Here is a 13,887-nt window from a genome sequence, read left to right as displayed (position 1 = left end):
TGTTTTGTATTCTGCCATCTGTAAAATTAAGAAATCGAAAAACATCAAAGCAGTAATCTCTTCCGAAGATTTTTTTAAATCAAAAATCTAAATAGTTAAGTACACATGTACTTGTATCAGGTAAGGTAGGAGCTGCTGCAATGTAATGTATGTATGATATATTATAACAATTTACATTGTTTTATGCTTGCTTTCGTTCGGATAAATTTCAATTAAGAGGACCGCTCTCAGGTTCTAAATCTTGTTTAACACTTGAAAGATTACAAGTCAACATCAGTGGAAGATTTAAGGCGTAACCCCCCCCCCCTTTTTAATAATTGGCCAAAAATCAACAGTTACTAGTATGAAACATAATTAACCGATAATTAAAGCAGTATTAAACTTTTTGGTTTGATATGCATACATGTAAATATTTTTGTATTATTTGCACCTTCTAACTTAATTATAATCTGGAGTCCATCCCTTGATTATTACATACCGGTACATGTATGTACGAGGGTAGTCCATAAAAAGTTCGTGGACGATGGCTGTTTTTTTTTTCAAAATGAATGGTTCTAGATATACTTATTGTATAAAATATTTGTTATGAAAATCTAAGTCAGAATAATTTGATTCTAATTGTTTTAATACGCGATATTTTTTGTAAATCGCGGTCTTTAAAGGTCGCCGAAAGTGTCCAGGATTAAAATGCCATAAATAAAGTGTTCTGATTAAAATGATTATTTTCTTCATAAAACAAGTTAACGCTTAATAAAAATCATATATGTCGACAATAAGGCGACTATCTTCATTTTTTTTTTTATGTTTTTAGTATCGCGTAGTATACAGACAGTGAAAATATTAAAAACTGGAAGAAATATGTTTCAAATATTGACAGAAAAGGCGACGTCGGCCATCCGAACGGAGCAGCGTCAAATCATAAAATTACGCTTTAATATGGTTGAAACGACGTCAGCGACAAAATATTTATTCAAACAACTTCAAATTATTGGAATATGTTTAATTCATTGATCTGAAATTGGTATATACGATTTTTCAACGGTATGTACAATTTCGGAGACAACACAAGTAGCGCAACGTCGGATTGTGCAGTCTGTGTATACGATGACGCTCGTAAACTATGGTGTGTTGTTTTGAATTTTAAAAATTAAATCAAAAATGATCTATACATAAAAATTATCGCACACACTTGGCAGTGTGGCACAATAAAGAAAAAATGTAGCGTGTTTCCATGAACATGTGATAAAAATTCAAAATCCATATTTTTGACGTTATCATGAAAGTATAGCTTCACGTCAGACTGGGTCTTGCGGTTTACATATACAAAGTATTTATACCTATAACGTTCGAAAAATAGTGTGCATTGTTTTGATTTTTATATATTTTGACTAAATCATGGTCTATATTAAAATATCGTACAATATGTTTGCCAGTGCGGACTTTATTAAGAAAATTATAGCATTTGCCCACGAACTTTATGGACAGCCCTCGTATATTTGAGGGGAAAATATATATATAAAAAAAATCCGTTAAATAATATTTATTCAGAAATTGATCACATGTAATTACAATTTAGGCATTATGAGTCGATGGATATCCTCGGCTATTTCTAAAGCTCTCATGGTTCTGGCTTTCATTTCCTGGTCTATCCTACCACTGACTATCTCGTCCATAAACTTGTGGAAATCTTGCAGGAATAAATCTATGCAAAAAAAAAAAAAAAAAAAAAAAAAAAAAAATGAATAAATTGATTTTAAAAATAGTTGCTAAGGCAATAAAATGTAATCAAACTTGTCCGTATATATACATCCAATTCTTTTATATACAATCGCACCTGGTTTGGCCCCTGATGTTTTTGTAGGACTTATGTTGAGTTCGCTCCCATCCTGAAGTTGAAACACAATGGATTTTTCCCTTGCGTAACAATCTTTCGATCGGTTTAGAGTGATGGTGACCGTTCTATAAAATGATACCATTTAGACTAAAATGATGCAGACAAAAGTTGGATAATCATAAAACATTTTATTATAAGCTTAAGTCAAAATCTTTATATTATACTTAAATGATGTGAAAGTCAAGTAGATAAAAATCAAAAAATGTTTCAATATTGATGCACAAAAGTGTTGTTATTTGCAAAAATGGCCAGAAGAGCTTATGTATTGGTAAAGTGTCCGTCTCCGTCCGTCCGTCTGACTGTCTGTCTGTCTGTAAACAATTTTTAAAAACGCTATTCCTCCTACAGTTTTGGTCCAATTTCAACCATACTAAGATACATAATTCTGTTTATCAGTTGTTGATTTCGACAAACGATGTTGCCATGGTTACTAAAACATAAACCTTTTCGAAATTCTTTTAAAACTCTACTCCTCTTACAGTTTTGGTCCAATTTCAATGAGACATGGAACACAAGTAGACTATACTAAGATACTTTTAAAATTCTTTTTATCAGTTTTTGATTTCGACAAACGTTGTACCATGCATATGGTTACTAAAATAATCTTTGAAATTCTTTCCAATTTCAACAACACTTGGTATACAAGTAGACTATACTATGATGCATAATTCTCTGTATCTATGTATCGGTTTTTGATCTCGACAAACGGTGTTGCCATGGTTACTAAAAATAGAGATTTCTTCAAATTCTTTCAGAATGCTACTTCTCCTACAGTTTTGGCCCAATTTCAATAAGACGTGGTTCATGCACTGAGTTGCCACCGTTACTTAAAAAAGGAGAAGATTTATTCGATGTTTTTTTTTAGAAGAACTTCTCCTCCTACAGTTTTGGTCTGATAAGCTATTTTACACAAATAGACTATACTAAGACACATCTTTCTTTATTATAAGTGCAAACCAGTAGAGCTACAGACTCGTCAGAGACGTTTTTTTTTTTAAATTTCGAAATCTAGTTTTGACTTTTTGTTCGGTTTATTATAGTCTGTCCCACGGTGCTACTTTTATTAAACACAAATGGCATACATATGTACTTCGACAATCCGTCGTTTTCTAGTGGCTGATAGCACTAAACCCCTTTTTCTTGTGATTGTGAGGTAAAAGATCTTCTAAAAATTAATCTCCGATATTTTATTTGAGATAATTGGTCACAAATCTGACAATTGACCCTTTCCATTTTACCGAGAAGTCATTTTTGTTTACAAAACTTTATCAAAAAAAAAAAAAAAAAAAAAAAAAAAAAAAAAAAAAGACACCGCAGAATCTGCCAAATCTGTTTCATGTTTGGATGTTTTACTGACTATAGACGATAACGGCCAACTAATAACTAAACTGTATGACAAACGAAATGACTTCAGCATTTCTATCGTCAACTTTTATTATTTTATGTAGTAATATTCCATTATCAGCTGCATATGCTGTTTATTCGATACTCAAGAGCATGCTTTGAGTACGATCAATTTTTAAACCGAGCCTGGCTACTGACAAATAAGTGGATATTCCAGTGATTTCAACAACCTCATTTAAAGTCAGCATTTCGTAAATCTACGGTCGTTATAATGACCTTGTCATCAATACAACCCATCCTTTAGTCTTATTTTGACTGATATATTTTATACTATACACGTACTTGGTTAGGCCTTTGTTTTAATACTAAGTTTGACTATTTGACTACGGATTTCTCCACCTACCTGATCAAAACATAGGTTCACGGCGGGTGTGACCGGTCGACGAGAGATTCTTACTTCTCCCAGGCACTTGAACCCACCTCTGGAATTTCGGGGATCCGTGTTTTTTGCCATATTCACAGATTTACATTGTTTGTAAAATTTTTGAGATCGATCACTAGCTGTTCGTTATCTTCACCTATTTCACTGACATTATTGGGTTTCGGGTACTGAATATGACCACATTTTCGAGACACTCGATCTATTTTCGCGAGATTTGTGTTTGGTAATACTGTAGTAATAATCGAGATAAAATTTTCACACACGTTATTGCTAAATATTTACATTTGCAAATGTTTTCCCTTATATAACACTATTGAAAGCAACGCGTATCTATATCCGTATAAACACAGGTTCCTCGCGTCATAAACGTTCGACGTAATTTCTCAGTGACGTCATAAAGGGTCAACGCGCAAACAATGGATCAAATACGTGCCGTTGAGTTTGAAAAATAAAACATTTCACGCGTGAAAGATTATAATCAGGAAAATATAAAATATGAATAAGTCATAAATGTAAATATAAGTAATAATGTATCATTTTTAAACATCTATCGGATATAAATACGGGTTGGTACGAGATCAAATTTACCATAAAGCCCTTCGGGCTTTATGGAATTTGATCTCGTGACCAACCCGTATTTATATCCTGATAGATGTTTAAAAATGATACCTTATTTCTTAAATATCACTGTAGGAAAGCCGATGACCGTAATATAGTTTACGGTCATCAAAACATGTCGGCTGAGATGATCGGTTGAAAATTTTCGACGGCGATTATAAACATTATTCAATAAAACTGAATAATTTAAGGTATTGGTTAAACGAACATCGATGTTATCTCCACACCAGTAGATGTTGTTTACCCAAACAAAAGAAAATGAAATGATAAAAGGCCTTCGAAATTTTGCAGTATGATGACCGTAACAAACACATTCCAGCGAGAAGATGATGACCGTAAAACAGTTATATAGATGACCGTAATCTTTGTACAAAATTCATGTTAGATGTTTTATATCTTATTTAACATCAATTCTACATGTTCTGTAAGTATTATTTAGAGAACGAGATGGGTTCTGTATCGTAGATACAAATTTTGGGGTGGACGAGTGCGTAGCACGAGTCTCCACCCCCAAATTTGTATCTACGATACAGAACCTGTCGAGTTCTCTAAATGATTTGTGACACGATCAATCAAAGAAAAATAGCTCCGCCCACTTTATAACTGTGCAGCATCCAAACTTCCGTCAGAGTTCTGTAGATGAGGCCTCGATGGGGAGTATACATCCGCAGTATATATATTTCCACGGAAAACGTAAGATTCGGTCAGATCAGTTTTGATAATTAAATGGGGTAGTTGAATCGAGTGATAGTCAGTCTTAATGGATAAGGTGGAGGATTTAACAGTAGTTGTTGTGGTTTGTTGTACATGGAGATTGATCATAATATATTTCAGGGATCTTAAAATCCCGGTTTAACTAGATTTACAAAAACAGGATATACAGAAAACTCTTCGATGAACTTTGATGCCACAGATTTTTATTTTCTAATTGAATTGCGACATTAAAAACGTAGTGAAAGAGACGTGCGGTTGTCGTCAGCGATAAGGATTTAAGATGAAATTTTTAATTGAACGAGTTTGCACGAGGAGAGTGGTATTTTCCATTATTGTGAATTTTCCTTTGGATCGAAATTACGTGTAGATTCTGTGTGGAATACGTTTTTAAAAGTGATTGAGAATTTTTGACATTTTTCATTCCCAGGGAAATATTTCTCCAAAATTTATGATAGAAAAACTTCAGCGTTTACAAACTTGTACGTGCTTTTTAATAAATTGAATCAGATTTATTTTTAGACCGTGCTGTATTTTAGATACAGAATAGTTGGCTAATAGAATACGGTATACAGTGCTAATACAGAACGGAAAGTAGCTCCACCCACCATACACCCGTTCTGTATTGCTAATACAGAAGAGTAAACTTCAAAGAAAAACACCGCTGTCGTGTCACAACACCCCTGTAAACAACTCTGATGTGATCGGCAACACTTGAAGAAAATATCGTAAAGAATAAGTTAAAGCAGTTTTGTATGTGCTGGAGTATAACCAACTGTAAATAATGCTAGAAAAGATTTAATTCGGGCAAATATCACCCAGATTAAATTTGTAAAATAATTTCTGTGCAAATGTTACGGATCAAATCGACAATGCTCCAAACACCGAATTTTCATGCTTTGAGATAGTTTAGATTATTATCACCTATCAACATTGAAGGTCATTCTTAGAGGTATGAACTAAACATTTTAAAATTAAAACTGTATACATTAGCATCAAAACAACTTTTAATTGGAAACTTTGACAACTGCGAGGCGATCGTCAACGACATGTATCGTTTATTAAGCGATCGTATAACTGGGAAATAGCGTGAAAAAAAAGCACAAATCAGAGTAAATTCTGTTTAGGAAGTGTTATTTCGATGTATAATATATTATTAAATTCAAACAAGGCAGTCGGTCATTGTGATATATCGTTTTTAACCATTAAAATTGACCTACATAAATATCAGAAATTAAACTTAACTATGTTAATCAAGGAGATACTACGGAAAACGAACTGGAGGGCTCGCAAAGTTTTACCTCAAAGTTATAGCAGTTATAATATCTCGTATAATATATTTCAACAGAACAGAATTTATTTGCAGGCACACAGTATCGTTTAAAAAAAAGGGGGGGGGGTTAAAATGTAAAATTACCTTAGAAAGTTTGACAAGCAAAATAAGAAAGGAAAATTGTCCAAATTCGAAAAATCCTTTATTGAATGTGTGTGTGTTGGAGGGGGGGGGGGGGGTTGGTTTCTTCTTTCACAATCAAATTTTATTCACAAAGTACCAGAGTATCACTATTTAACTATACTGCAAAAAAAGGGGGGAGGGCAACCAACCTTTCAATAAACATTTCAACTGTTACAGTAAAAAGTTATGTTTAAAAAAGTGGAAGGAAGCAGCCTCACTAACCCACATACACATACACATACACTATACCTATCATTTCCCCTAAATTTTCCATATCCCGTAAATAAAAAATATAAATACTACAATAATAACAATTTTCAGTAAAATGATAACACTTGTAATTTTAGTTTAATTGATAGATATCCCAACTCCTGTAATTGTTATTTTTATAGTATAGTGTATTAATTTTTTTTTATTTACTGAAAATTTCGGTAAAATTTATAGGTATGCCAACTCTTGTGATTGAACAGCCATTCCCTAGACAATAAAACCTGTTTTTCTATAATCCTAAAATTCGGTCCTTCCAATACTTTTTGTTAGTATCTGATTCATTTTAATCGAGTGCCAATAGACAATTATTAGCAAGAGGTCTGGATTTTTGATTTTGCTTAAAATGTAGACATAATTATCCAAGCAGAAGATTAGAAAATCTGTCACCCCCCCCCCCCCTTCTTAAAAAAATGTTCGGTGTCCTGTTCTGTTTCGACAGACTTTCAGCCCATGTAAATCGGTAAACTCTTACTATATTTCATTAAACTGTTAAGGGTATTTAATGAATTTCAAATTGCACGATCGCATGTTTATCATATTTTCTTAGTTGTATGATCGCACACAGAATCGTTGCCGATCGTAAAAAACGTTTGACACGTGTACACTTTAAATCTTTATTTTGACGCTTTCTGTTTGATATTACGGTCATCATAAATTTATGGTCATCCCTCTTCACGGAATAAACTTCGATTACGGTCATCTTAATATTTTGTTACGGTCATCATTCTCAAAAACTTTGAGGTCGTACTTCAGCTTTATTTCCTTAAGTTCAAGTAAGCTATAATAACCAATAGCAAGTTTTCATTAGCGTACATTCAATTTTCAGCGGAATTTACACAGATATGCTATCAAATGTTTGATATCTTGAATGAAAAATTCTTACCGGTCAGCTCGGCCGACATGTTTTGATGACCGTAAACTATATTACGGTCATCGGCTTTCCTACAGTGAAATATACTATAGTAATTTTTGCTAATTCAAGTATCCGCGAGAATACAAAATACATGTATTGCGCAAGAATGAGATTTTCGCTATATGGCGGTCTCACACAATAAAGTGAAAATTATGTTCTAGCGAATAAAAAGTGTTTTACAGGAAACTAAAAAATAAAATTGTACGCCCATTATGTCAGTCGAAGTAAGGCTATCTGAAAATCTGTGGTAAAATGTTATCAAAAAGTACATATATATAACCTTTTATCTGGGGTTTCTAAATGAGCCACCGCCTCAAAGCTGGACTCTGTGTTACTGAAGGAGCCACCCACAGCTTTTAGGTCACCACATAGATGACAGACAGTTTCTACCAGCCCAATGTTACATACAAACGGTGGCCCTGAATTCTCGTGATCCTCAATCCATCCATTGTATCCTCCTTATAAAATAATTCAGAATACCGAAAACGTGACTGCATATTATTGAAAAGAAATTGAGAAAATAGTATATAGTGAAGATAGTCCATTTTCTTGTTATTTGCAAGTTCTGTTAAATATAATTGATTTTTCAAATAAATTCCTTTGGAAATAAAAAGTGTGGTGGACATCTCTTGATAAGAATGCACAGATAATTATCGTTTATCAATAATCAACTTTATAATTTTAAAGTGTAGTGAATAAAAATAAATAAATTTTTGTATTGAAAAAAATCTTTCAAATCTTTACAGCACATGTTGTAGAAATATACATATACCAACCTTTCACTGAAATGTCACAGTGTTTCCATGGAATAGAACTGTTATCAAGCTGTTCTTTGTAGTTAAATAACAAACCAATATTTTCCTCGTGAAGAATAACACCTACATTAATATAAATATCTAAGTGTCAAAAAGTTCCAGAAAACAGGTATACCGTATAGCGGGTATGTTTAGCGGGGTGCTAACTTTGGCTTATTTTAGCGGTTTTGTAGTAAGCTGCTAAAATTTTAATCGCCAAATTTGCACTCTTCATTATCACTACTTAATACAAAAAAAATCACTTAAATAACTTTGATTAGTCTGTTGTACAAGCAATATAACTTTCATCTGGTATTGTATTTACTCAAACTTTTGTGTAAATCGGTATTCAAATGTATCTTAAACGTACTGAACATTATCTAAAAGATGAATTTCCTCTCTTTTGCAATGTCACGGAATTCTGTGTCCGCCAAAAAAAGTTCCGCCAGAATTATTGGCATACCTTTGAGCAAGCAAAACGCCAAATTTTACACCCGCTATACGGTATACCATGTATACTGTTGATAAGATGGCACCAACTTGCCTTTCTTTTCAGCTAGATTGAAAAACTCCTTAGCAACACGAGAGGACAGAGCTAATGGATATTCACAGAGGACATGCTTTCCGTTCTCTATTCCTCTCCTGTGATAATCAAATAATTTTTCAAATAAGTAGCTATAGTGGAGATTATTACAAATTAACATAGCTAAATTTTAAAATAATCACTGAACATGTTTGCATAGGAACGATAAAGTTTTAAAAGTTTATATACATCTAAATATAAACAAAAAATATACAATAATTTTCTTTACATGACTAATTAGAAGAAATACATTACATGTATCAAGGAAAAACTGCTGGTAATATTGAACCATGCAAGAAGGCACCAGCGACTAATATTGTCATCAGAATGTCTTACAGTCAAATGCAATATGCGATTAAGCCGCAAAGGAGGCAATTTCAGTTGCTTAGAATATAAATAGAAATTTCTTGACGAAAAAAGGTCGTCAGATGTATGTTATAAAAGGGGGAGGCAATCGTTAATCATCTTTATTTTTTATTGCATACTAGCAAGATTATATGACACCCCCTTCCTTTTGCAGGTTACATTGGGGTTATATGTTACAGTCTCTAGATCAACAGATAATTTGAATTAACCTGACTAGTCGCTCATGTGATCCATTTTCTGTACAGATTAATATTGCATCAATGTCTTTTCTGTCAAAAACCTCACTTTCCGCCAGCTGTTGAACACCCTCGATCTCTAAACTGCGCCTGCATGTAAGAAATGTAAGTGCCTCAGACATTTTCTTTTAAAAAGAATGAAATTACACTTATATAAATGCATAATCATATTTTCCTATCGAACAATGATAAGAGAGAGAGAGAGGTGGCGAAACAGAGCAAAAATAATGCGGGTGCTTTTCTGACTGCAGGTAGTCTGGAGGCCGCATTTAGACTCCCAATGGGTATAAGCAGGGCTCCCGTGGAGGTCCACAGGAGCACTGCAGATATTGATAAGTTAACTGAACTTGAAGCCTTCTAGATTGAGTTTCAGAATGTGTAGAGTGAAGGTAATACATCAAGTAGAACAATTTATTTCAACTGTGATATATTTTCCAAATTTCTCACGTTATGATGCAATGTAAAGTTAGTTTAACTAATATTTCTCTCAAAATCTATCCGTATTTTTGATATTTTTAAAATATATGTAAGTGAGGTTAAAGGGGATGCTATGGCGAAATTTCAACATGCGCATACACCAGAATAAAATACAAGTCGCCCCTGAGACAACAATTCACCAAATTCGAACAAGAAGTCAATGCTCACTAGTAATACCCCCGCTCTGATGTGAATATACGCTCTCATGAATCCCAACATATGGCATGCCTGAACAAAGAGTATGCTAAAATTTCAAGCATGTGCCTTGAGTAGTTGCTGAGAAAACTGCGATAGAAATGTGGCACGGACAGACACATGGATAACAGGCACATAGCATCAGGGGGCCATGGGGGGGGGGGTTGGCCCCCCATTTTTTTCCAAACATAACTTTTTTACTATTTTACCCCTCCCCTCACTTTTTATTTTGCAGTATACACTTCTCTGTAGTCAAATATGGGTAATTTAGTAGTGTGTAATTAAAATTTGGCACTGGAAGAAGTTGAAACTTATAGCCCCCTCCCCCCCCCCCCTAACGAAATAAGAGTTTCCAGTTTGGACACCCCCACCCTTATTTTTCTTGTAAAGTTTTTTTTCAGGTACGTCGAAATTTTTTCTTTGCCCCCCCCCCTCCCCCACTTTCAAAAACGATGCAACGTCCCTGGGTAAACAGGAAATTGACATCGGATTCGTAAAAAAATGAATCCCACCATAATAGCATGCCTAAACAAAGAGTGTGCTAAAGTTTCAAACATCTGCGATGAGTAGTTGCTGAAAAACTTTGACGAAAATTTGGTACGGATAGACGCACGTACGGATAACGAGGAAGGTGACATCGGATTTGTACAAAAGTGAATCCTACCATACGGCGTGCCTAGACAAAGAGTGTCCTAAAATTTTAAGCATCTGTGATGAGTAGTTGCTGAGAACACTGCGACGAAAATTTGTTACGGACAGACACATAGACAGACACACAAGGGTAAAACAGTATACCATCCTCTCCTTCGGAGCGGGGTTATGATAAGAACTCCCCCCCCCCACCCCATTTTCACATCTCCTTATCGTTCAATCTGAAAGTTTAAAAAGATATTCTAGACATCGTATTTATTATTTGTTTGCGTTCATATATCCTAGTTCCTAATCTTCTCTTATATGTTTATGTATCTAGTTTGCTATTATAGATTACAGAGTACAGTAGAAATATTTATCTGTTAAAATGGGGAATGCTATGGTACAAGGGACTTACGATATTTAAAGTCATGTATGGCGTATTTTTGATAAGTTCAGACTAACTAAAATTAAAAAGATCTTTCTATTTGTTTTATTACTCTGTATAAAGATAGGACTTTCCTATAAATTATACAATTTAAATCAATCGCGTTACATAGATATTAGAAATTTAAAACAATAACCGATTTATTTACCGACTCCGCATTTAGATTTTAGACACAGATTAAAAGTTAATTTCACTATAGAAACGTGAAGTTATTCAAGTTCAAAATCGGTGAAGAATTTTAATTTGAACGTAAATAACAAATATCGTGTTCATTTACACTCAGTCTCGTATTTTTATTATTTTTTTTTTTTAACTCAGATACGCCATATATAGCTTTGAAAGAAGAATTAAGATGGTTTTATATCTTGAATTAAAATTAATGTCTTGCAAATTTATTTAAAAGGAAAATAGGACAGGCTTTCTGGGATATAATTTTTATGTATCAACTACGACAGCGCAAAGAGGCCTTTCTTTGTCTTTCATGTCAAGGAAAACAACACTGCTTTTTAGACTGTGAAACATACCACATACATGGTAATTGTGATACATGGATGACCCTAGCTGCAATAATGTAGCCCTCTCCGATTTTTTTTTTTATCTGATATTTTTCTCCTAAAAAAAAAAAAAGGAGAGGGCTACATTATTGCAGCTAGGATGACCCTCTTTTATTAAGAGACACTCAGGTTATATACAATATATACAATAAATAATTAATGCCTACACAATTATATATAATATATATATATATATATATATATATATATATATATATATATATATATATATATATATATATATATATATATATATATATATATCTCAAGAGGTGCGTCTTTCAATTTTGCAACTTTAGCAATTAGTTTTTATTTTATTTTATTTTTTTTTTTTTTTTTTGTTAAATCAAGAGATAATTTAAGTTTCCAGATACAAAAAAATAATAATAATAATAATAATAATTTAATTAATAATAATATATTTTTCCATGACAACCAAAAATTTTCCCTAAAAAAGCAAACTTATGGTCCACGTATTACAATCCTTTTTAATTTAGGTATGCAAGCATTTATGGTAGCTATGTTATTGGAGAGATGAATAGAAAACCTTGAGACAAATCCTTTCAAACACCATTGTATCTTATCGTATGACGTGCTATTCGTTAAATCTCCCACGCGAATACGTCCCGCTAAACCAAGACCGATGACAGCGACTCCATAAATTTTACTGCTCATATCTCTAAACGAGAAAAAAAACTTTTTAGATGTCAAAAAAAAAATATCTTTAGTCATTTGACAAACCTGTATAAAATCTTCACAGCTTACTTGCAAAAATGTGTCGCAATACACTAGTGTTTCGTAACCTAACACGGAAGGAAAATATGCATGTGTATTTAAAACTGTTGCATGTTTGATATAATTAACACTATATAATGATTTTTCTTTAATCTCATTGTCACTTACCCTGTTACTGTGGTTACTTCGTTATGTCCACAAAAACATGCACTTGAAAAAAAGAAATTAACAATTCAAGATCACGTCTCACGTACTTTGATTTAATGTAAAAACATTCACATGGTTTACTGCGTTGGGAATAAATTAAACTTTCTAAAATCGGAAGAAAGTGTGCCCTTTTAAATAAGAAAAAATAAAGGAAGTATATGTTTTCTGTGACGATTACATATTCAGCAAGACTACGGATGGCTACAAATTTATATTGCACCTTTATAAGTAATTTATCTAATTTTCTATTTACTGATAATCGTTTAATGACCTAATTTTATAGTTGCCATTTGCAGTGTAAATATACATTACTTAATGTTTGTTTGTTAATGTATGCTTATGTGTACACAACAAAAGAGGTCGAGATTAGAAATCCCAGTACTTAATGCAGAAAACTCTGGCAAAAAATGGAAAACTTTGAACAAAAGATAGTATTATTTTACTTTAAAATATTTATCATTTAGTTTCTTTTTCAATTTATTATTTTTATTCCATGTATGTATATGCGAGACCGACAACGCATAAGTCGAAGCATATTACAGGCCCTAATTCCCAGCCCAAGGCTAAAAAATCCGGATCAGCGAAACTTGTCCAAAGTCTGCAGGTAGTATTACGGCTACACACCTTGACCTTTTTATTGCTGGTATAGATCCCCAGTAAAGCCTATTGTAGGACTTATAACACCAGCCTTGCAGCAACACTGCAACCAACAATTTTTTGACACCAGAGCAATCGAGCGGGCACCAAGAGGGTGATTAGATTGAAGGTTAGGACCAGCAACCTCCTTGATTTCAGCTAAAACTTCAGCACGTTCAGGTGTTGCAATTTTTCTTTTATGGTTAGTATTTACCAGGTATCTCCATTTCAGTATAAACTAGTAAAATGTTTAGATAACTAAATCTGAATTCAGCTAGAGGTATTACAAACATGCAAGTCTAGACAGATGCTTTTTTTGAATGACATATATGTACGTCTATATTTGCTTTGGCTCACCTTTATGCAGTAGTATCTTTT

The 13,887-nt window shown here is 33.2% G+C and overlaps 1 protein-coding gene across 1 annotated transcript; it reads right to left on the bottom strand.

The window, feature by feature from the left end:
• Nucleotides 1-1,525: 1,525 nt before the first annotated feature.
• LOC133201562 (biliverdin reductase A-like) lies at nucleotides 1,526-12,908 on the bottom strand. The gene is made up of 8 exons (XM_061337361.1): nucleotides 12,835-12,908; nucleotides 12,479-12,610; nucleotides 9,601-9,717; nucleotides 8,987-9,084; nucleotides 8,425-8,526; nucleotides 7,929-8,106; nucleotides 1,835-1,959; nucleotides 1,526-1,702 (listed from the first exon to the last, which is right to left on the bottom strand). The coding sequence occupies exons 2-8, from the start codon at nucleotides 12,604-12,606 to the stop codon at nucleotides 1,566-1,568; spliced, it is 885 nt and encodes a 294-aa protein (XP_061193345.1). The 5' UTR covers nucleotides 12,607-12,610; nucleotides 12,835-12,908; the 3' UTR covers nucleotides 1,526-1,565.
• Between the last annotated feature and the right edge of the window lie 979 nt (nucleotides 12,909-13,887).

The sequence above is a fragment of the Saccostrea echinata genome, unplaced genomic scaffold, assembly GCF_033153115.1.
Source record: "Saccostrea echinata isolate AGI-Se365-2 ecotype Australia unplaced genomic scaffold, CSIRO_AGI_Sech_v1 ptg000045l, whole genome shotgun sequence".
NCBI classification, from domain to species: Eukaryota; Metazoa; Mollusca; class Bivalvia; order Ostreida; family Ostreidae; genus Saccostrea; species Saccostrea echinata.
This window is presented reverse-complemented; position numbering and strand designations above follow the sequence as displayed.

What these genes read in the sequence shown, in the direction of transcription:
- LOC133201562 (XM_061337361.1), bottom strand. Translation starts at nt 12,606, where the DNA reads ATGAGCAGTAAAATTTATGGAGTCGCTGTCATCGGTCTTGGTTTAGCG. An exon ending in TCACATGAGCGACTAGTCAG is followed by an intron (nt 9,085 to 9,600) that starts GTTAATTCAAAT and finishes TGATTATCACAG; the next exon opens with GAGAGGAATAGAGAACGGAA. An exon ending in TTAGAAACCCCAGATAAAAG is followed by an intron (nt 1,960 to 7,928) that starts GTTATATATATG and finishes ATCATTTTATAG; the next exon opens with AACGGTCACCATCACTCTAA.